Source organism: Engraulis encrasicolus, chromosome 1 (genome assembly GCF_034702125.1).
Source record: "Engraulis encrasicolus isolate BLACKSEA-1 chromosome 1, IST_EnEncr_1.0, whole genome shotgun sequence".
Classification (NCBI taxonomy): domain Eukaryota; kingdom Metazoa; phylum Chordata; class Actinopteri; order Clupeiformes; family Engraulidae; genus Engraulis; species Engraulis encrasicolus.
In genome coordinates this window covers 46,284,494-46,309,777 of record NC_085857.1, presented here as the reverse complement: position 1 = coordinate 46,309,777, position 25,284 = coordinate 46,284,494, and the positions used below count along the sequence as shown (strand labels likewise).

At 41.3% G+C, this 25,284-nt stretch overlaps 1 protein-coding gene across 1 annotated transcript in view; it reads left to right on the top strand.

Moving 5' to 3' along the window:
- The first annotated feature begins 4,250 nt into the window (after window positions 1–4,250).
- The window catches only part of LOC134457627 (microfibril-associated glycoprotein 4-like), a 31,511-nt gene continuing 10,477 nt past the window's right edge, over window positions 4,251–25,284 (top strand). Inside the window, exons 1-2 of the mRNA XM_063209633.1 lie at window positions 4,251–4,268; window positions 4,385–4,481. Coding sequence (XP_063065703.1) covers window positions 4,251–4,268; window positions 4,385–4,481 — 115 coding nt within the window. The remainder of the gene's footprint in view (window positions 4,269–4,384; window positions 4,482–25,284) is intronic.

The window sequence follows — 25,284 nt, the reverse complement described above, 5'->3', positions numbered from 1 at the left end:
GGTTGGTGGGGGGAGTAATTAACCAGTGCTCTCCCCCATCCTCCTCCATGACTGAGGTACCCTGAGCATGGTACCGTCCCACCGCTCTGCTCCCTTGCACGGGTGAGGCATGAATGCAATTTCATTGTATTCACTTGTGTGTTGTGGAGTGCTGTGTCACAATGACAATGGGAGTTGGAGTTTCTCAATGGGCTTTCAGTTTCACTTTCACTTTCTATGATTGGTCAGTTACTGTTTTGGGGGTTTGGCCGCGGAAAGGTCAATTAGTACCTGACCTCACTTGAGTGCAATGGACTGTCACAACATGATTGAATTACTGCCTGCAGCTGCCAAAGCTAATCACTCTAGTCACATAGTTCACTTTCACCTCTATATAAACTCAGACTGTCACAATGCTTGAGTTGCTTGCCTAAATGGCACAACACAGTGCTGGTTCGCTGGCTCTCTGTCCGGCTTGTTGGTTAGTTAGCTAACTGACCGACCAACTGGCTGTTTGTTGGCCGTCTGTTTGGCGGGCTAACTGACAACTGACTCTTTTGGTTGACTGGCTGACTGGTTTGTTAGCTGGCTATACTACTGACTTGTTTGTTGGTTAGTTGGCTGACTGGGTGTTGGTTGGTTAGCGGGCTCTTTGGCTGGCTAGCTGACAACTGACTCTTTTGGTTGGCTGGCAGACAGGTTTGTTGGCTGGCTAGCTATTTGGTTGTTACTGGATATTATGGTAACAGGTATCCTGTTTGCTCTGTTGCTTCCTTCACTAGGAAATATCAACTTTGTTTAATTATGCTCCCCCAGAATATTCCATGCACACTGGTAAATGTACTATCATGCAGGAAGCTGCAAATATCAAATGATCGCAATATTGCACACAGTGCAGTTAGTTGTGTCTTTCTGTAGTTATGGACAGTTCTGACTATCATCTCAAGAGAGCAGTGTGATGGAGTGGTTCCATGCCACAGTTGTCTCAGTCGTGGTGGGGAATGGGAGGTGCCACAATAACATGGTAGCTACCTCTGTTGTGGTGATGAATGGAGGGGCGGGATCATGGTAGTGTGGGAAGGGTGACAGTAACTTACTGTGGTGTGGCCACAGTAAACTACTGTGTAAACTGTGAGGATGGCCACAGTAAACTACTCTGAAATGAATGCAATTATAAGCCAGTAAGTTACTGTGACATCACAGGAATATTTTTTACTGTGCACCATTATCCAACAGGAGAGGATGTTCAGCTGGAGGCTGAGGGCACTGAAATGCAGGACAGACAAGACAGGGGAAACTATATGTCCAAAATCCATACAACTTTATAATCTGTCCATTAAGGACAAAGAGAAACTCCTTGACTTGTCTGCATGATCACCCTTATTTTTTTTTCAAAAATCGATTTCTATTTTCACTTCTCTTTTTAATCTACAGGGCAACCCGGGAAAAAAAATTTTCCCCTTGGGGATGAATATAGTTTAATCTAATCTAATCTAAAAATCTCAGAAAATATTTTGGTCACCTGTACATGTGTTATTTATCCTGTGTGTTTCCTTCTCCTCAAGTATTTAAGGACAGCATCTCAAGGTTGTTTCATTGTGCCTCAGCAGCAGCAGCAAGGCAAAAGTGAAGAGAAGACCTTACTCATCCTCACAGAAGAGCAGCTCTCCTCAGCCATGGTGGTGAGTCTCATGTCATACTGTATTCATGGTGTTTGTATTGTTTATGTATGCCCTATTTATTGTATTCATGGTAACACTTTATTTTAGGATTCACATGTTAGCTAAATATTGGTATCAGTGCCTTATAAGACGTGTTGAGCAAAGTAAACAACACATGTTGGTAACATTTTATAATGGGTAATGCATTTTTTGACAATGTCATAGGCACGGTTACTAGGGGAGGGTCATGCAAAATTTGACAATCAAGGGTGAAAATCTTCCCGAAAAATGACGAAAAATCCCTTATGGATTTTGTATTGTGCATATAGGCCCTACTCATTTTGTAACACTTAATTTTGAGATTCACATGTTAGCCAGTGATACTCAGACCTAAATATTTGTACCAGTGCCTTTTACCGTAAGGCATGTGCTAGGCAAAAAAATACTTTTTACAATACTTTTTAGTTGTGTATTCACAAATGTCTTGTATTTCTGCCAATAAGGCCTTAATTAGTTGACATTGTAATAATGCCCTATAGACCCCGAATACTATAAGCCACTTATAAAAGTAGTTGGACATAGAGCCGCTGAAAAAATTGAGAGACCACTTAAAAATGTTCAGTTTCTTTTATTTTGTTATGGATAGGTATGGGATTGAGTAAAACTTGAGTAGGCACTTAGGCCTACTGTAACATCCTATTGATTTTGTGTATTCATACATGTGTGCATACGTGTGTGTGTGTGTGTGTGTGTGTGTGTGTGTGTGTGTGTGTGTGTGTGTGTGTGTGTGTGTGTGTGTGTGTGTGTGTGTGTGTGTGTGTGTGTGTGTTGTGTGCACCTTAAAAATATCAACAGCACTGGGTTATTAACTTTGAATTGTGGGGAGAGGATCACATTTTTTATTTTATTTTACTGTTTTCTTGATTTACTTGATTAATTTGTTAATACTCATATTATTACTATTATTTACTTTACTTATTTATTACTAATAATATTAATATATTACTATACTTATTATTTACTACTACGCAGTGTTGTTGCTCCACCCACAATTTCGTTGACTTCATTGACAATGACAATAAACTCCTTGAATCTTGAATCTTGAATCTTGAATACAAACATTGTTATTTTATTCTATAAACTACTGGGAACATTTCCTCCGAATTCTGAAAGAAAATATTGTCATTTAGATCAATTAATTGCAGAAAATCTCAAATGGTCAAAATAACACACACGATACAATGTTTCCAAAATCCAAAAAGGCAAAGAAAACAATAATATAAGTCCATATCGTCAAAAATCTGTATGTCGTCGGCTTGCTACCAAAACTGCCTAAGTCCGAATTTGGTCGAAATGAGATTTTTACATAAACTTACTCCCCTACCACAGCTGCATCACCCTGCCTTTCCGCCAGGGTCATTGATCAATCACAGCAGTCACCAGAGTCAAAAATCTGTATGTATAAAGTCACACACTGCCTATGAGAAAATGAATGACCAGGGACGTAGCTATAGGGAGGACAAGGAGGGCATTTGCCTGTAGGCCTAGGGCCCCCCTGCAGGTGGCAGCCCTATTATGACCTTGGCAGAAGGTATGGGGGCCCTATCTATTTATCCTGGGGCCCTGTGACGATATAATAGTCTAAGAATTGTCTTCCTCTCGTCTGTCGTCTCTACTAGTCCCCCTGCTGGATGTCTAACTTTAGAAATTGTGTTCCCCACAGCCCTGCTGGATGTCTAAAAGTGTGTCTGTCCAGGAATTGTCTTCCCCACAGCCCTGTTGGATGTCTAAGTTTAGGACATGTCTTCCCTGCAGCCCTGCCGGATGTCTAAGTGTCTAAGTTTAGGACTTGTCTTCTCCACAGCCCTGTTGGATGTCTAAGTGTCTAAGTTTAGGAATTGTCTTCTCCACAGCGCGTCTGGATGTCTAAGTGTCTAAGTTTAGGACTTGTCTTCTCCACAGCCCTGTTGGATGTCTAAGTGTCTAAGTTTAGGAATTGTCTTCTCCACAGCGCGTCTGTCTGTTGACTCTACTACTCCCCCTGGTGGCGATGTCCCACCCGTTGGTTCACAGCCCGCTACCCTTCGACTGTCAGGACGTTTACCAGAATGGCTCCAAGCACAACGGTGTGTACACCATCTACCCGACAACAGCTGACCAGCCGGTGTCCGTGTACTGTGACATGGGCTGCACAGATGACGACGCTCACAAAAGCCACAAGGGACAGTGGACGGTAGGCAACTGGTTAATGAATCAATCAGCACTTATACACATTATGCTCTCTCTCTCTCTCTCTCTCTCTCTCTCTCTCTCTCTCTCTCTCTCTCTCTCTCTCTCTCTCTCTCTCTCTCTCTCTCTCTCTGTAAATAACATAAAACAAGTGGACAGTGTCCCTTGTAACATATCCCTTACTTAAAGACTTAAAGACTTAAGACTTAAAAAAAAACCTTGTTGGTCAATTTTAAAAGTAAAGCCCGTTAACACACGCTGTTCCACCTGTTCCGCTGTCACTACCATCCATAGCACTCTTCAACTATGACAGTTCACAGGGCCTTTAGTAGTACATTTCAACTTGGTCATCATTGCCATTCTAGTAGCAGCTGTTTCATAATGGGGGCATGGATTACTGCAATTAAGTGTTCTAATGTTCATTGTTAGCCTCCAGACTCTCTCCCTTCTGTTAACCAGGGGTTGTGTCTTACTGGAATAAAGTGATAATCTTAAGCCTGTTCCTTTCCCCTCAGGTGATCCTGAAAAGAGTGGATGGAACTGTCAGCTTCTACAGGCCCTGGGATGCTTACAAGGAAGGCTTCGGGAACAAGGACGGAGAGTACTGGCTGGGTAGGAACAACAAACAGACATGCACGCACGCACGCACGCACGCACGCACACAAACACACACACACACACACACACACACACACACAGGCAGGGTATATTTTAGTTGTTTATTTTATTAAAGGATCCCCATTAGCTTTATTTTAACTTATGGGTCATTTCCACTGCACATATTTTCCCGGTACAGCTCAACTCAGCCGCCAACATTTTGCATTTCCACTTGCGCTCAACTCAGCTCAACTCATGAGAAGTTCAGTAGGAGCTGTTTTTGGCTTAAGAAGAGAGAACAAAAAAGAAAATGTGATGCAGGAGTTTTTTAATGCTCCGCCTATTATACACTTACACTCTGCCTCTGTTTTCTACAACAAAATGTCGAAAATTCAAACAAAAATGTGCGAAAATTTAAGAATTATCTGGCAGAAAGATCTTGATTCAGATCTTGATACAGACATTGATGAAGAGGTGTGGGAAAGTATTATTTCAAATGTGGGAAGGGCTACAAGGGATGCCAGGAATAAATTGGTAACACTTTAGAATAATGGATGCAAAAAAGCATTATAAAGACTTAATAAATAATTAACTATTGATGAACAAAACATTAACAAACGTTTGTAAATGATTAGGAAATGTAAACAAATGCTTGTAAATGACTAGGAAATGTTATGTTAATATTTCATATTTATCAAACATTTACAAGTTGCTTGTAAATGAATAAAATAGTCTGTTATAAGGTGTGTAAAATCTTGAATATATCATTTGTAGATATTTTATAAAGCATTAATAAAGCTTAGTTAATAATAAAAACATTTGTTAATGTTTTATTCATCATTAGTTAATTATTTACTGAGTCTTTACTAAGGAACATTATTATAAAGTGTTACCAATAAATGTATTCACTACAAAATTGTACATAGGTATTATTTTACACCAAGTAAGTTATGTCGAATGGGTTTAACAAAGGATGATAAATGTTGGAAGTGTAACAAAGAGGTGGGTACACTTCTCCATGCATTATGGGATTGCCCCTTGATAATGCCCTTTTGGAAGGCGGTTTTGAAAAAAATTGAGGACTGGCTCAGTCAACCTCTACCAGAGTCTGCACAATTTTGCCTTTTAGGAGACAAATCATTGATGCCAGAGGGAATTCCAAAAGCTGAAGGTAGACTAATAATGACAGGTTTTCTGGTAGCGGCCAGAATTATTCTTCGTAAATGGAAGAGCCCACATAGACCAGAAATTAAAGAGTGGCTTCAACTTATGTCAGAGACAGCTGCCTATGAAGTCATGATTGCAAGGGTGCAGAAGGAGCCAAGTAAGGGTAGTCAGGCATGGGTGTATTTTGATTACAGTGTTGGTGGAAATTTGTAGGGGATTTGGGGTGTGATATGTGATATGTATTCTGAGTGTGGGTGTGTATATTGATGTGTCTGTGAATGAGTAGTTGAGTGCTGTCATGTTCTGTTGCTGCCGATGTTTGTTTGTGGGGGTTTTTTTCTTTCTGTTTTTGAATGTCATTTGTATGTATTTGTGTTGTTGAAAGAAAAGAAAAGTAAAAAAAAACTTTAATGACAAAAAAGAACTCAGCTCAACTCAGCTCTAAAGCCAGCTGGCTGGTTGAAGCGAGCTGAACAGTATGTTGACAACCAGCCCACTGATTGGTCAAGAGGCGTGACCTCACCCCCCATGTCTTCATGCGGGACTTTAAAAAAGGCACCATAACAAACTACGGATGAAGGCAGAAAGAGTAAAACAATTGCAGTTGCAAGTTGCTTTCTCCGACAAAGTATAGTCTTGTCGTTTTGTCCACATTCCTATTTCCACTTCTTTTGTATGACTATATCTGTTATTAAAATATAAAGCAGCTCTATTGGTGAGTCTCCATGGACATATATTTGATGACCAACTTTGATGTTGAAATGTTTATTTAGAAAAGAGTGATTTATAAATGAATTAAATTGTGGAGATGATAAAATAATAAAAGTGGAGTTTCTGCCCGAGAGAGACATGTAGCCTGCTATGTTCCCCAACATTGTTAAAGGGATACTGTGCAGGAAGAGGTCAAAAAGGTACTGCAACTATGCTGCTCATTGAAACTGGGCTGCTTATTGCCAAATTTGATCTTCACATTAAAGTTTACCAAGTAATAAACAAATATTTTCTAGTATGGTCCAAGTAGAGTCATTTTTTCAGCTAAAAATGGCTGTTTTGGAAATTCAAAATGGCGGACCATGGAGAAGATCCCCTTTTTCATGTATGAAAAGTTCAATTTTTCCAGTCATAATGAATACTTAGAATTTGATGGTGGTGGTAAGTATTCATGAAAAAGGTAACATTAGTGAATGGGCAGCATGAATTCCGGAAATAAACAACTAAAAAGCTCACACAGTGTCCCTTTAATCATCATTGTCAACGAAAGCACAAGAATAGCACATTGCACCTGAATTTTGTAGACTATTGTTTATTTTCTCTTTGTTATATTTTCTTTTTTTTAACTAAAGTTTTACGCCATGTAAGAAAGTGATGATAGTGAGTACAAAACATTCTAACTTGTAACTTTCTTGCCTGCAACAAGTTTCCCCATTCAAATCAGTCTGTTAATCAGTGACTCCCCTCACCTGAGTACTATGGGCTGATATGCCATGATTCTATTTTTGCCTGCACTTGCAAACACCTGATTACTGTAGTCACATGGTACTGTGGTGGGGGAGCAGTACCACAGGCAGGGTATTTCAGTGATGGTGGGGGATGGGGAGGGGACCAGTACCACAGTCAGGGTACCTCAGTGATGGTGTCAGGAACATGAGGGGGCAGGACAGTAACAAGTATAGTCATGGAGGAGGATGGGTGAGAGCACTGTTGTTTTTGTAGATGTTAACAATCTTGACCATAAAGCCAAATACATTGTCACTGTACAACCAAAGCCGTCAATTTTTCACTGTAAATTTGACGTGATTTTTTTTACAGTGTGGCTCGCTATCTACAGGTATACCCTCGTAGGCAAAAATATGCCATGTGATTGTGCGAGTCCACAATGCTGGTCAAATGAATGAAATCCCAATAATTATATTTAATATTAATCAAAGTTGTGCAGTGGGTTGTGGCAGTTAGGCTGTAAGCGAACCATTCAAATATACAAGGGGGTGCGCAGGAAAACAAAGTTTGAGAACCGCTGCTTTAGAAAAGCAGCTGAGCTGGATATCCTCAACAGTAATCCATGCCAGTGAGGGTGCATTTCAACCATCAATATCATGTGTTCATCATTGGCTCACTTTATCTGCAGAAGTGCATGTGGAAACAGCGCAAACTGAAAAAATGCTTTTCGCTGGTGTAGACACTTTTTAGCTTTCCATAATGTCAGATGGTTCCTTAGGTGCTGCCTTAGGTGCCACCTTCTCAGGGGGCTGCACATTTTCAAATGGAAAAGCCAACCATTCTGATTTGACAGCCCTGCTCAGCTCAACACAGCGCAACACAGCACAGCACAGCACAGCCGGGTTTTGGTGGAAAACTGGTACTAGTTCCTAGTGGACACACACACGCACATACACACACACACACACACACACAGACACACACACACACACACACACACACACAGACACACACACATACACACACACACAAACACACACACTCTCGAAGATGTGCATGTGCATAATGCACTTACAGTAAGTCTGTTGTCATTTCAGCTCTCTGACTTACGTTTGTACATACACATTACATACACACACACACACAAGCAAAATACACACATGCACATACACACACACATGCAGATACACACATGCACATACACAAATATGCATACTGGTAAACACAGCTCTGTCTCAGTTCTATTTCCTTCCACCAACTATATTAAAGTACCAACGTCAGTTCTGGCCAGGCCATGGTAGTCAAGAAGCTTGCCGCCCTCCCCTTCATCTAATTCATTCCTAATTGATCCAGGTGCATTCCCGCAGCTGATAATCTTTCTTCCCTACTGATTGGCCACACAGCTTCGGCACGCCATTTAAAGTCTATCCACTTCCTCTCAACTCTATGCTGCTCAGTTTTTGCTGGAGTTGGTGTTGCTGGTTGCTTGTTTTCTCATGCCTAGTTCTGAACATGTTGTTTAGCATTCTTTATAACTCTTTGTCGACAGGGTTTCATCTCTGGTAGGCTGCACATTTTCTTTGAGTTGCCTCGTTAGTTCTGCCTCCGTTCCGACAGGGAGTCCACCTATGATTTCAAATTTTACGCACTTCAATTTGGATGGTTGATTGTTTTCTCCGTGCGGTGCCGTCCTTTAGGGCGTTAAAACTGAATTTTGTGGATAGCCTACCCCAGTTTATTTATTTTGCTGGCTGTACAACTTCCCATGCTTTGAGCTTTCGCTGATTTTAATATTGCAGTATATATACAGGTCCTTCTAAAAAAATTGGCATATTGTAATAAAGTTCATTATTTTCCACAATGTAATGATAAAAAAAAAAAAAAATCATATATTTTAGATTCATTGCACACCAACTGAAATATTTCAGGTCTTTTATTGTTTTAATATCGTCGGCTTGCTACCAAAACCGCCTAAGTCCGATTTTGGGGTTTTCGGTAAACAGGGAAAAACTAAATTTCCTAGGGGGTGCCAAACACCAATGGCGGTTCTAGGAAATCTGAGACCCTGGGCAAAGAGCAATTGTGAGTCTCCCCTAATAATGTTGGGTCAAAAGGAGGTTTTTGCAGAACTTTATTCCCCTACCACTTCTGCATCATCCTGTCATTCTGTCTGTGTCATTGGTCCATTACAAACAGTACCTGTCTAAGATGGTAATTTATTTTATTTATTTATTTTGAGTGAAGCTGTAAGTCAAACATGAAACAACTTCTAAGGAAAAAAAAACACTTCAAAATAAATTATTTGATGCAACACAACAAGAACAGTACACGGCACATGACTTTGGTAGTTATACTATTCCTTTTATTTTTATTCCAAACTTAAATCTCGGAAATATATGATTGAAATACTTTTGTAGACCTTGTAGTGTATGCTGGTAAATCTCATATCTATCAACAGATTTTCACAGTGTTCTTTTGTTTTCTACTTCTTTCAGTCGAGCTAGTTTTCTATAATAACATTATTTACATTCTCATCCAAAGTAAAGCACTTTTTGCCATTGTGCCAGAGCAATGGCCATAATGATAATACCAGAGACGGTTTAAATGCAGAGACGGCCAGCTCGACGTTCCTTCCTGTTTCACTTATGACGTCGGCCACGCCCCTTTAGGAGACCTGATAGGAGACTTTTATAATGGGCGCCTATGGGCGAATCTGACTTTTCCACGGATACGACCAATGCCTTAATTCATGGGCGGAGCGATGGATTTAAAAATTGTATATCTTGCGAGCCACATGCCTTCTTTACATTCTGAAAATTTAAATTACATCTCAGAATTAATTTTTCACAGAGAAAATCGACTTTGTTTGACGCGTGTCCCGTGGAATGGCAAGAATGATTGACAAGCGGTGCAGAATATTTGCTTTGCGTGAAAACAGGAGCGGTTGCCTGCATTAATTGACGTTTATTTTTGTTATGTTGTTTTGTTGTTACATCGTAGGCCCTAGTTCACGTCTACTTTGCACGTCTGTTGTGAAATAGTAGCCTAATTTCGGCAAATTATTAAAAGCTTGATGTTCATTTCTGCACGTTTCAGTTTCAATGCTGTCCATAAGTAGCCTGTTTTCGTCGCTCCCCAGTCTGTCCACGGGTTTATAGCCTAAATCTAGTAAGACACAATACCATGCAAATAAATGACAACAGTTGGGTGGCAAATGCATAGGCTACGTTAAGCTACTGCTTCAGGTTAAATGAGCCTATCGACTTCATTCAATAGGCTACTCATTGCAGCAGTCTGTGTTGCTTCAGCATCATCTCATCCAGTCAACTGTTAAACGAAAGGCAGGTTGCGCCAGGCAGGGCAAAAGTTAGCAGAGATGGCTGGTTAACTCGGGCATTAGCCTATAGCCTATTTCGCAAATATTGTATTAGTAGGCTAGTTCAGATACACCGCGCTCTTATATGGTGCGTCTCCAGTTGAATACAGGTGAGAAAGTGGATCGCACTCGGGTTCTTCTTTTTATTTTTTACATAGCAGCAAGAGTGTAGACAAACGTGTTGGCTGCTGCCTTCGTCAGTGTCTCCACTTCTGCTGCTATGTAAAAAATAAAAAGATGAAAAGAAGAACCAGAAGTGCAATCCACTTTCTCACCTTCTAAGTTATTCAACTGGATACGCACCTCACGGAACAACGTGGTGTATCTGAACTAGGCTACTTCTTCTGCAACTGAGCCACACCAGCAGCCTCCAAGATGTCCTTCGAGACGATTAGTAGCCTAAGTTAACAGACGCAAGAGCCAAAACTTTCACCTTCAGCGCAGCAGAAAGAACAAAAATCCTGTACTATCCAGCAAATATTGGATTAAAAACCGTGAATCTTGACATGAGAAAATAGAGGATAGGCTCAACAATGCACTAACGGGATGCACAGGATACGAGTTTGATAGCGTAGGTTCTCTCCAAATGTTAGAGTTTGGCACTGCATAGCCTGCGCTCTCTGGATATTCTCTGGGTTTTTTTTTATCAGACTATTGAGCGATTTTTAGTCATGCATGTGCAGCGCAATGTTTTAGTCAAAATTCGGTACAGTTCCGTGAACTTGGATCCTCTGAAGGCACGATATGTACGCACAAATGTGTCTAGAACAACATGTCTGGTCGGTATTCCGACAATAGACATTAACGTTGGAATAGCGACATGTCAGAATAGCGCCACATAACCGTTTTTGTAGATGTTAACATTCTTGACCATAAAGCCAAATACATTGTCACTGTACAACCAAAGCCGCCGATTTTTCACTGTAAATTTGACGTGATTTTTTTTTACAGTGTGGCTCGCTATCTACAGGTATACCCTCGTAGGCAAAAATACAAACGAACCAATGGTGCATGATTGATTCTGCTCCAATGATGCACACGCAGCCAAATTACGTCATATCTATTTACGCATCTAATACGTTTTCTACCTAAACCCAGCTTTGCTGTGCTGTGCTGTGTTGCGCTGTGTTGAGCTGAGCAGGGCTGTCAAATCAGAATGGTTGGCTTTTCCATTCGAAAACGTGCAGCCCCCAAGAAGGTGGCACCTAAGGCTGCACCTAAGGGACCATCTGACATTATGGAAAGCTAAAAAGTGTCTACACCAGCGAAAAACATTTGCAGAGCATTTTTTCAGTTTTCCTTGTTCTATTTTGCACTGTTTCCACATGCACTTCTGCAGATAAAGTGAGCCAATGATGAACACATGATATTGATGGTTGAAATGTACCCTCACTGGCATGGGTTACTGTTGAGGATATCCAGCTCAGCTGCTTTTCTTAAGCAGCGGTTCTCAAACTTTGTTTTCCTGCGCACCCCCTTGTATATTTGAATGGTTCGCTTACAGCCTAACTGCCACAACCCACTGCACAACTTTGATTAATATTAAATATAATTATTGGGATTTCATTCGTTTGACCAGCATTGTGGACTTCGCACAATCACATGGCATATTTTTGCCTACGAGGGTATACCTGTAGATAGCGAGCCACACTGTAAAAAAAATCACGTCAAATTTACAGTGAAAAATCGGCGGCTTTGGTTGTACAGTGACAATGTATTTGGCTTTATGGTCAAGAATGTTAACATCTACAACAACGGTTACGTGGCGCTATTCCGACATGCCGCTATTCCGACGTTAATGTCTATTGTCGGAATACCGACACGTTTTCCACCGTCCGCCGCTATTCCTACATGCCGCTATTGATACATGCCGCTATTCCGACATCCCTAACCCTAACCCCTAAAAAGTGTCGGAATAGCGGCATGTCGGAATAGCGCTATGTCGGAATAGCGATTGCCCCCCGTCAAAAACAGCAGTGCTCTCACCCATCCTCCTCCATGACTATACTTGTTACTGTCCTGTCCCCTCATCTTCCTGACACCATCACTGAGGTACCCTGACTGTGGTACTTGTCCCCTCTTCATCCCACACTATCACAGAAGTACCTTGCCTGTGGTTCTGCTCCCCCACCAGTATACCATGTGACTGCAGTAATCAGGAATTTGACAAGTGCAGGCAATAATTGAATTATGGCATAGCAGCCCACGAGTGATTCTACGATTCCCCTACACTTTGGCAAAAGCAAAATGTCAATTATCAGTATTTTTTTTCAACTAAATGACCTAGATGTTTACATAGTGTATATATTTAAGTTTCCAAACAAACAAATTGCCAAGCTTAATCTTAAATCATTTGATAAATACTCTAATGAAAGCGAACATTTGCTTAATTATTTTGTCAACAGTGTTATGGACAAATACTATGTAATTTCAAACATATATAAAAATACTACAGAGTTTAAACAATATATGTTTGAAAGTGCTTATGTCCCTTAGCAGTAATGTTGTCATTAATCTGTGCAACTGATATAGAAAATGTGATTGTTGAGCTTCATAAGTAGGATTTTATGAGTCACTGTGATACAGACTGACACATTTTTCTAGCCTAGCGAGCCAGACCCGTACAGCAAAAAGCTGTACCAGGGTCTAGGAGGGCTGGGCAGCAGTGTGGGCGGGATAAACGGTTGCATCAGCACTCAACGCCACGCAATTGGATGGCAAACAACCAATCCCCACACACTTCTGTGTAACGTCACAGCTGTCTTGTGAAGCGGCAACTCCGAGCCGTCGTAGCAGTGAATGCGTGTGATCACCACAGCCACAAACAAGTTTCCTAATAAATCGTGTTTTCACTTACATTGTTCAAAAATGCCTCGTTTTCAACCACACGGCCCTTCTTGATCATCCAGCGAAATGTTGAGCAATTTGGGGCTTGTTAAATGGTTATATTTATGATTGTTGTCAACATGGCATGTTCGGTGTTAGCTAGCTAGCTCCCCATAACTAATACACGGCTGGATATTAGCTCTGACGACAGATTGGCTAGCCGCTAGCTCGGTAGACTCGGTGTCATTCCCATCTATTTAGTAAGCGACTTACAGACTTTCAAAGCTCCCAAAGTCTCGTTTTTAATGACATGGATCTTTTGAGAATTTGGGGCAGGCATATAATACAAGGCTGGATACCTAGCTCTGTGTTATTGGCGTCAGGTCAGCTAGCCACCGAGGGCCCCTTTGTAGGTGGAGCGGCAAATTCGAGCCGTTGTAGCAGTGAATGCATGTGATGACCACAGCCACAAACAAGTGTCCTAATAAATCGTGTTTTCACTTATACAGTTCAAAAATGTCTCGTTTTCAACCACTTGGCCCTCCTTGATCAACCAGCGAAATGTTGAGCCATTTGGGGCTTGTTAAATGGTTATATTAAGACTGGATACCTAGCTCTGTGTTATTGACGACAGGTTAGCTAGCCACTAGCTTGGTAGACTATGCCATTCCCTATTTAGTAAGCTACTCAAAGACTTTCAAAGCTCCCAAATGTCTCGTTTTTAATGGCATGTGTCTTATTAGGAATTGGGGCAGCAATTTCATTCTACACCTACAGTAGTGGTCTGATAATAGCGTGTGACTATCTGGTCCTGTAAAATGCTCAACTTAGCTTACCGAGCTAGTTTAAAACATCGAATGATCAAATGGTATTGTGTTGTGATCTATTTGTGTCCGATAAGTTCATGGTGTATTATTACATCAATCCATGTCAGACACGAAATGTATTATCATCCAGGCTTTTTAAATTAAGTGCAGTTTCGTGCTGTACGTAGCACGGACGGACACCATGCTTCTTCTTAGAAAGTTTCCTGTTTACTAAGTAGCCCGGCCCCCCTCGCGATTTGATTGGCCCTGTCATCGGATAACTTTCAGCCTCGCAAAACGACCGGGGTCCGTTAGACTGCCCCGGGAGCAAATTCAATTTGCGGTCGCTAGGGGCGTCTAGATTTCTAGGCTAACATTTTTCATCATAAATACCTATAATGTCTGATTTGAATATAGTCACCCTCCTTACACAAGACTTCCTTCTCCAGAGATAATCCCTAGTGTATGTTCATAGGATTTTTCCAACACATAAGGGATCAATAGCGCAAAAACACTTTCAAAACAGTCAATCGTGTTACTCAACTGTGTTACGGTCAAAAGTGCAGGGGAACAAGTCGGCACTTTTTTAGGAGAAAAAACAGAGCAGACAAACCCATCTCCCTAGAACACAAATTATTTTGTTTGTTTGTCTGTCAATATGGATATAAATTGGCAAAAACATACTCCTCCTCAACTGTCATCAGTGTTGCCAGATTGGGCTGGTTCCCGCCCAATTGGGCTGCTTAGGATGGCCGTGTGCGGGTAAAAATGGCATCTATCAGAAAAACCTTCCCACTGCTATATAAATCAATAGAATTGGACGGGTTTTTAGGGCGGATTTTGATCATTTTTTGGACTGGAAATCATCAGCCTCATCTGGCAACCCTGACTGTCATACTTAATTGTAACACCATTGACGGTAACACCGTTGACATTTCAGCCATTTTTATGGTGTTGTGCTAACTGAGGACCTCAGAAGTTCCACCACAACACCTTAAAGTGCCTGTCAACTGTGTTATCCACATATTCATAAGAATCTGAATTAGAAATCACATGTAGAAAAACACAGATAAAGCATACAGATACATGAATTGATTAAAGTGTACCTCCGGGATTTTGGACACCAGACCTCATTTCCGAGTCAGCCAGGGTGTAAACAATGTGTCCAGACCGTTTTTTTTCACATTCCATGCAGTCCTTGTGAATTCTCATATCCATGTTGCTAAGCTAGCGCAAGTGAACGGATATGGTAGTAGTAATATAAAGTCTTATCCCGTTTAAACAACATTCAAAACAAAACCGTTATTATACCATACTGCAAGTGTAAATGTTTGTCTTAGTAGAATGAAGTTTGAAATTAAACCAACCTTGCACTGCGTGGATTTTGCCATGTTGAGAGACTATTTTCTCGGGGTCGGCGGAATTTTACTTTGCTCTCTTCAGTTGTGATGTAGCCCACCCACCCACTGCAGGGACCCGCAAGAGACATTGCAAATCAAGGCTAGTTCTACAACTGCTTTCGGATCGAATAGTGGATTAAAACCCAACGACATCGCACCATGGTACATCAGTGTGTATATACCAACTGCAATAATAAAGCCCACAGATGGGTATCGCAAGTTTCCATTGGTTTCCGTGAAAGATGTTGAAAGAACCAAACTCTTGCTCCTGGCTGCAGGGCTACATCAACACACCGATGGAGACGCTCCGTAAGCTACCCCGGTGCTTTGCAGTGACCATTTCAGTCCCGACGACTTCACAAAGTCCTTCTCGAAGTCTAATACCTACACGGAAAACTCTAAAAGTGTCCGTGGTGCCAACCGCATTCCCAGATCTACATTTTGTGGCGCGCACCAACAGTCTCCGAAGAACAGGTTTGCTATGCTTTCTGCTTCTATGATGGTAGCCCAGTGGTATAATGGCTTCGCCTACGTTAGCCAAAACTTGGGCTAGAAGTTACCCTTTTGGATTGGCATGTTGTAACGCTTTACTGTTATTTTGTGTAATTGCTGTGACAAATGGCATTAGACATGACTTGCCGTATTCCTATGGATTCATAAGTTACGCAACGCTATGTGATCTGGCTTGACATTGTGGGATATGTCACTCGTAACTCTAGTTGTTATTACAGGGAATGTTTTTTTTGTGACGAGATGGAATGGAAGGATGAAAGGGATTTAGAAGAGATGGGTGCACTGTTCTGTTCGCCAACATCTAATGCTCTGTAGACACACGGGTCATCTAGTAACAACTAAACATTGTCATGGCATATTCAATGTTACGAAAGGTTGACAAAGTCGGACAGAAAGCATTACTCTTGGTGTTTGCGAGCGAGGTCAGGGAGAGGGGAATAGCGTTCACTTTTGCAAACTTTTTGGATTTGCATGTTGTACTGCTTTACTGTTATTTTGTGTAATTGCTATAACAAATGGCATTAGAATTGCCGTATGGACTCATACGTTACGCAACGCTATGATCTGGCTTGACATTGTGAAATATGTCACTCGTAGCTCTAGTTATTATTACATGGAATGTTTTTTTGAGACGAGATGGAATGGGAGGATGAAAGGGAGAAGAGTGTGCGTTCTGTTCGCCAACATGCTGTGTAGACACACGGGTCATCTAGTAACAACCAAACATTGTTATGGCATATGTTTCAATGTTACGAAATGTTTACAAAGTCGGACAGAAAGCATATTACTCTTGATGTTTGCGAGCGAGGTCAGGGAGAGGGGAAAACCGTTCAGTTTTACAAACTTCAAAGATGAAAAAGAGTTCGCTCTATGGAAAAGTTATGGATGTGTCAAACGAAGCTAGGATTTGTACTAGGAATATCACTCCGCGGCTGTCAAGCTTTCAAACCGGAACACAAATTGCTGATGGTGATCAAACATGATTGCAATGTTGGTTTATTTTCAAACGTCATTCTACTAAGACAGACATTTACACTTGCAGTATGGTATAATAACGGTTTTGTTTTGAATGTTGTTTAAACGGGATGAGACTATTTTTGGGGGCAGGCTACTACCACATCCGTTCACTTGCGCTAGCTTAGCAACATGGATATGAGAATTCACAAGGACTGCATGGAATGTGAAAAAAACGTTCTGGACACATTGTTTACACCCTGGCTGACTCGGAAATGAGGTCTGGTGTCCAAAATCCCGGAGGTACACTTTAATCAATTCATGTATCTGTATGCTTTATCTGTGTTTTTCTACATGTGATTTCTAATTCAGATTCTTATGAATATGTTGATAACACAGTTGACAGGCAATTTTCCCGCTATGAGAACATGAAAAAGAATGGATTAAATTATGGAAGGATGGAGCTCAAAATTTACCAAAAAGTCTTCCCGTATCCTGCCAAAGAGGTTATGACATCACGTGATGTTATTCGTATGGCCTAAGACCAAACCATTACTGATTTATGGAGGAGGTTTCAGACCGTGACACGGTTAACACAGTTTTCGTGGACACACACAAAATGGCAAATTTCATGTATAATGGAAAGGACAGTGGTCTTTCTGACAGTTTTGTCATATTGTGATGATTACTGTGAATCAACATTTGCAATCGTCTTGGGCAAAACAAGTTTCTTTACATGCTAATATGAAGACTGAATCTGACATTTGGAAAACAGGACGGCATGAAAACGCCCAAAACCAGTATTAAATATTCATTCTTGCTGAGGGAAATAATGCTATGTCTACACTTTCTGTATTATATGAAAGATAAATGTTTTCTAATGTCCAAAACATCATTGGATGCAGTTAATAGTTAGTGGAATTGCCAAATAAAATCCACGGACTTAAAAGTTTAGGCGAATTAGAGAATCACTCCCATAGTACTCAGATGAGGGGAGTCGCTGATTAACAGACTGATTGGAATGGGGCAACTTGTTGCTGGCAAGAAAGTTACAAGTTAGAATGTTTTATGCTGACTATCATCACTTACTGACATGGTATAAAATTTTAGTAAAAAAAAAAACAAAAAAAACCAGAAAATATAACAAAGAGAAATTAACGAATAGTCTACAAAATTTAGGTGCAATTTGCAATTTGCAATTTTTTCGTTGACAATGATGATTAACAATGTTGGGGAACATAGCAGGCTACATGTCACTCTCGGGCAGAAAGTTGGTTAGCCTATTAAATAGGCTAACTTATCAAATATATGTCCATGGAGACTCACCAGTAGAGCTGATTTATATTTTAATAACATATATAGTAATAAAAAAGAAGTGGAAATAGGAATGTGGACAAAACGACAAGACTATACTTTGTCGGAGAAAGCAACTCGCAACTGCAATCGTTTTACTCTTTCTGCCTACATCCGTAGTTTGTTATGGTGCCTTTTTTAAAAGGGAGGTCACGCCTCTTGTCCAATCAGTGGGCTGATTGTCAACATACTGTTCAGCTCACTTCAGCCAGCCAGCTGGCTTTAGAGCTGAGTTGAGCACAATTCGAAATGCAAAATGTTGGCGTCTGAGTTGAGCTGTACCAGGAAAATATGTGCAGTGGAAATGACCCACTGGTGTGGAGACGCTCTGGTAACACTTTACTTAAAGCCAACATTATAAGCGCATTTATAACAAATTATAACACACATTATAATTACTTACAGCGTATTATGACTACAATCATAATGCTTCATGATGCTTTATATTAACAGTAATGGATAACTATGAATCTAGCTTACAATGCTTTATAAATCCAAGGGTGTCATGAGTGCTCATGACTGGCTATAAACTACAGGCTGCCTGATGGGGCTTATAGTACATTTTGAGTACCTATACCCCTCTATGCACAGACCTGGATGATAAACTGTCATAAGGCTGCATACGATGCTATAATGGTTCATGTGAGATCATAAGTCGTCAATGTGTGTCTAAGTAAAGTGAAGTTCATATGGATGCATCATAATGTACTGTAAGCCCCATCAGCCAGCCTGTAGTTTATATCCACTCATGAACACTCATGACACCCTTGGATTATAAGCTAGATTCATGGTTATTCATTACTGTTAACATAAAGCATCATGAAACATCATGGGTGTAGTCGTAATGCATTGTAAGTAATAATAATGTGCATTATAATTTGTTATAAATGCACTCATAATGCGCTATAGATATGGGCTTCATAGAAAGTGTTACCGACGCTCTTAAGGCTGAGTCGTTGTTACTCAGTGTCTCCCATACATTGAGGAAACTATGGCGGCCCGCCATAGTTTAAATTTGGCCGCCATAGTTTCAGAAAATGTAAAAAAAAAAAAATATATATATTATTATTATTTTTTTTTTTTACGATTTCCGTTTTTGTTAAAAACGATTTGAATTACGTTTTTCTTCGCATTTTCCTCCTGGAGAAAACCACAAGTTCTTGAAAGACAGAGGGATCAAAAGCCTAGTCAAGTTGTTATAGTTACGTTAACTTGGGTTTGGGCAGGGACGCAGGAAGTGGGGTGCTCCGGGTGCTGGACAACAGACGCAGCTGCATCATAGCCTTTCTACCTAGGCTACTGCATCACTTGTGTATTAGGCCTACCCTAAATTCAGACATAGTTTTTTTCCCTCATTATTATTCTAAAATAGAAACACAAAATATGAATATTTTCTACTTTTTTAATACTTATAAGTAGTTTGAAATGTGAATGCAATTTTGGTTTGAAATGAGTGATGAACTTTTAGACCCCAACCAGACCGGAACAGTGGTGTAGAACGGTGCAGCCAGTGACGCGGGAGAGATGTTTGTTTTGTTTAGCTTGTGGTGTCAAGGTAGTAATAAAAGTGGTATTAACGGAGATATGTTGGCTTGGCCATGCATCATACACGGTCTTAAAACCACTGGAGGAGCTAACTTGTTGTGAAGAGAAGTCTCATCACTTTGGTGATCAAACATGGACCAACTAAGCAAGGAATTAGGTGAATTTAAAGTGCGACGGGAGAAGGGAATGTCACCAAAATTGTGCATCGTGTCAGGTAAGAAGTGACTTTTGTTCCTTGCGGTGGAGATTGGATTCGTAGTAGCACATTGGTAGGCTAGGTCTTGCCTATTGCTGGTGAAGTCTATCTTAGCCTCGGAGTTTGCTATGGGGTGTATCTGTAGCACAGCCAATGTTGTGCGTGGCTTGTCTATCAACTTTTGCCAAAGTTGAATTGCCGCGGTGTGAAATGGCTGTGCTATTGTTAGATGTTTTGTACTTTTGTAGTGGTGGCGATTTGTTCCTTTTGCCTCTTGCTGCTGATTTGACCACCGTTTAGCCTATGGCCTACGTCAAATGCAAACTAAAGGTGGCTTTCACACTCTCCCTGTATCAATAGCCAGCAATGGCACGAGCTGCTTTGGCGCTTAGCCTACTTCTCTCGCCGATCACAGCACAAACTCTTTGGCCGTCAAGAGTGTATTCCAGAGACGTGCGGTCAGGGTAGGCAGGGTAGGCAGTGCCTACCCTGGGATAAATGTCTTAAAAATAAAAACTAACACGTGTTTTAAAAAATATTCTTCAGAGTTCACATACACAACAATAACATTGATTCAGCATAAATTATGAGCTGTTTAAAGTACAGTATACGCAGGACAACGATCAAAAACCTAAGTAATCGCACGAAGCAAAGCGCTCAGGCTTGGGCAGGTTGCCGTGGCAACGCGCAGTCCCGGCTGGTAGCAGAGACAGGCTGCTGGTAGGTAGCGTGAAATCAGAGCATTCGAATGCCAGCCAGGCAGCCCGGTAAGGCTCGCTTTTCCTCTGCCTAGCCTGCCTTCATTGCTGTCAATGTAGAAGTTTGCGCATGCGTCTTAAGTTGTCACATAGCTTGTCAATGGGACTAAAAGCAGAGCCTTTAGACTCTGGCGGGAGTATGTGAGCCAATCACAGCGCCCAACATGAAAAATTGTTACAATTCAGGTAGCCAATTTCTGCCTACAGGCAGCTATGATAGCAACAACTAGCAAGGCAAGGCTTGTTCAAATCTCTAGCCGTATCGGAAAGAAAACATGGCAGTCTTTGGCTTTTTGTCTTTATTATTTTAAAAAATGCCGAGAAGTAGCAAGAAAGACGGTTCAAGTGACAGACAGCTGAGCCGTTTGCAATCGCTGCATTGTGGATATTCAACATCAGATGGGTAGCAGCTTCAAGTAGTTTGAATACACTGGGACAAAATGTCTTCTTCATGTCAACCACCCAGGGCTTTTAATGGAACTAGCTTGCATGAAAAACACAGCCTACTTGTGATTCTGCTTTAAGGTAAGATTCATCTAATTATTATGCTGTGGGTAGCCTTTTAACATGAACATGCTCAAGTTTTTTCGTGGTGCCTTTTGTTGTCACTTGTTTGTCAAGGTGTTGACATTGAAGATTGGTTGTGCTGTGGTGGACATGAATAGACCGTGTGTGTGTTATTATGGACGCGAGATTGTTTTTTGAGCGTACGACATGACTTCATTTCCCTAATTTATTATGATGATGACTACGCGATGCGTGAGTTGTGTGGAGCCTGTTAGCAAGTGCAGCTGCGTTCTTTTGAAGTGCGCGGTGTGCGAGATCAAAGTGGAACAGGACGATTGACTGGGGATGGTTTCTTGGAGTGCTTCTGCACTCACAAATTGACTTAATTTGAAACACCTTGCACAACCGTAGCTGAAGTGTTTGAGAATACTATCACGCACAAGAATGAGTCTCAGAAGGGGTTTCGTTGGTTTACTCGATACTGTCTGAATGCACGGGTCATGTTTGCAAGCAACCCGCCCCCTTGCCTACTTTCCTTCTTGTCTGTGAGTGTTTGATTAGCAGCACAAAACGCGGCAGTGAAGCAGGAGCTGTTACCTAGGTTGGTTTATTGCTAAATGTAAATCGTTTTCCCCTCACATGCTATGGTGTGATTCACAGTTGGTGAACTAGACATTTTATCTTCAAAAGAAGGCTACACTGTGCCACCCTCCATCCATGTGAAACACCCTGGCATTTGCAACAGAATAAACAGAAGAGCAACAAAATCAACTGCTAAAGCCAAAAGTTAAAGCTTTCCCCCCAAAATGTTGTGATGTTGTAGCTTTCTAAATTATTATTGTAAAATGTAGGCCTACAGGTCCTTAAAGTGTAACTTGCAGGTTAAACACCACTAAATCTCATTTTAAGAACCTCAATACATACATTTAGATGTGATATATGTCAAAATATCGAATTATTGCATAAACAACATTTTCAGAAAACTTTGTCAAAAATAACGGCGGCTTCTTTTAAACAAACATTTAGAATCCGACGTAGATAGAGGGAGTCGCCGCGTTCTACAGACATACTAAGACATACTAAGCACTGCAGAGAATAGGCCAGATTATAATATTGTAACACCTTTCCAGACCTATAGGCTAAATTTCAACAAGTTAAATGGCCTTAAACAGTGGCAGTATCCACCAGATACCGTCTGAACCATTTTATTATTTAAAATAATAATATTTTTTGTAGGTTTCCTCCATGTCAATGCGCTGCAGCAGCGCCATGAGGGTGTACCAGACCGTTATTAGGCTACCGTATTTCCTCGATTTGTAACCGGGCTCCTAATAGTAGCCGGCCTCGTTTTGTAACCGGGTGTTGTGAAAAATCGGAAAAATAGACACCGGCCCCGTTTAGTAGCCGGTCTGGTTTAGTAACCGGTGCGTTTTAAATTACTCATTTTGCACAACGTGTTAAAGTTTAAAAAAAAATCGGAACGTGTGTAGGCGATGCCTACTTTAATAGCCTAAATTGTAACATTTAAATGCCTCCTCTCCAAGCGGCACAATCGAAACTTAAGGTGCTTGCAAATTTGCCTGGTAGCCTATCCAACAAGACAAGCCATGTGACATTAAACATAGCCGTCGTCTTGCGGAGAGTTGGACGAGTTGGCGTGTGTGTATGAGAGAGAGAGAGAGAGAGAGAGAGAGAGGAGAGAGAGACAGGAGAGAGAGAGAGAGAGAGAGAGAGAGAGAGAGAGAGACGTGCTTCCCGAAAGCGCTTTGCAGAAAGGGAAAGGTGATGTCTCCAAATATTAGGCCTACACAAAATACCTCTTAGTAAAGTAGACATAAGTGAAGTATTTTGCTTAATAGCAAAGCCGACTCGATTGGTTCATATTGCTCAGAGACCTCATACCGAAGTCCACGTTTTAATGGAGTTGCATGCGCGAGGTTGCAACTGTTGCGACTGTGCTAGATCACGCCGAACAGGTGCTTATACTGGAGGCTCTTGCGCAAACAGTTAAGTCACTGCATACCCGCCAATGATGAAGCAGGTTTCTTTATTAGTTTTAAGAAAACAGCCTTCCCGGCGCACAGGGTGCAGACATTTTAAAAAACTGGTGCCATCTCTGACTGGCCAAGATGAAATCGTCTGCACGCTTCGAGATTATAGCCTACATCGCATATGAGATGATTATGAGATGACATTGCATGTCCCACCACTATCACGAGACATTGTCTTTAGACGTTGACGGGCAGCGGGAGACATGCATCCACATTGCCCCGGTGAAGGAGAATGGTCATTTTTGCGCACAGCATCAAACAGAATTGCATCAAACTGCTGTTGCATCAAACTGCTCTGACATTCGTGAGCCGCGAAAGATGCGTATCTATTTGAAATTAAATAATCACAGGAGACTATGAGTCTTGCCTGTCCAAAGAACAGAAACGCTGGCAGTTTGGATTGATATAACTTTGCGCCAAATATTAGCCTTCACGGCCATGAATGATGTTCCCTCATGTGTGCCAAATTGGGTCGTAGCAATGTTTTAACTATATGCAGTAGGCCTACCCTACACTCACGAGAGATGACCAGGATTTGAAACAGGTTTGATTCTTGCGGCGATTGCTGATAGCCAGCTGGTCCAGCGGTGGATTGCGTGTCGTAACCATACACAAAACCAGGCGAGACTCGCTCTTGCAGACAACATTGCTCTGCGAGAAAGATCATCCCTTTCTTCCTGGCGATTCATCTCCTTTGTCATCGTCCCTCTTTTCCTGTTAGTAATTTGGACCTGGCATGTTTATCCCCGTAATTTGTAAAACCGGCACTCAAACGTGCGCGCAGCACTTTACAAAGACGCAGGTATCCTCTCTAATAAAGGAACGCTTTCTCCGCGTGTGGTGTGCTAGATTTTCCGTATCCTCATGGATTGGCAAGACCTGTTGGGAGACTTCAATTCAATTCAATTTACTCCCGATTTTGTAGAGATATTATGCTATTCATCAAAATGTCAGGACCACATCAACGTTAGTTTGGCAAATGTAGCCTAACGTTGGCATGCTGATGCAAGGTCGACGGTGAAACAATGACGCAGGAAAATAATAATCGATCTACTTCCCCAAGCATAGCCTACTGAAAATGCCCAGCATGTCCAACGTGTTTTACACATTCAAATAGGCCTACTCCCACTAAAGACATCTTCCAAACTCAACGACGAGTGCTGCCAGTGCACATTTCGCCCCTAGCACCACACACGTGGACAGCTCGCAATGCAAAAATAGGTAGGCTATATAGGTAATATTTGTGCTGCCATTTTTGTTTCAGTTTTGTAACGAGGATTATAGCAGCTGAAGACTTGATTTCTTCTAGCCTACGGGAATGCTTTTTTAGTTTGGTATAATTACGGACAATGCAAATAACTGTTTTTTGTGACATGCGGACATTTTTGGAGGGAATATAATCGAAAGTCCCGCCGCCTGGTTTATTGTTTTGTGACGTGCATGTGGATGAGCTTTATTGAAGTTTCATGTAATAGGCCTACTGAGCAGTGAACTGAAATTGAAAATAGACTATATGCCATTTTTACAACATGGCATTTTTCTCGGGTGCTATGAGTTATTGTTTTGCACCGAGTAGGAAACGTTTGACGCAATGCCACTCACAGTGAGTGACCATATTATTTCTCATCATTGTCGGCAAAGGGTAGGGCCTTCAACCATAGCCTATTATATAGTTTGGTCTTTTTGTAGCCTGTAAGCCAACCCCCTCGTGAAACTGTAACGCGCTTCACATAGGAGTAGTGCCGCGGTTTCAGCACCATGGACAGAGGGCGCATAGGCGGCGGGCATGTCGTTACTCCACGGCAAATGCCGTTTTTGGGAAAAATATTAAAGTAGTCGCTATTTCTAAGTAGCCTATGTAATGGTCTACTTTGAGACTATTTTAGATTTGCCTATGAAATGCATCTCTCATGTGAAAGCAAAGGAGAG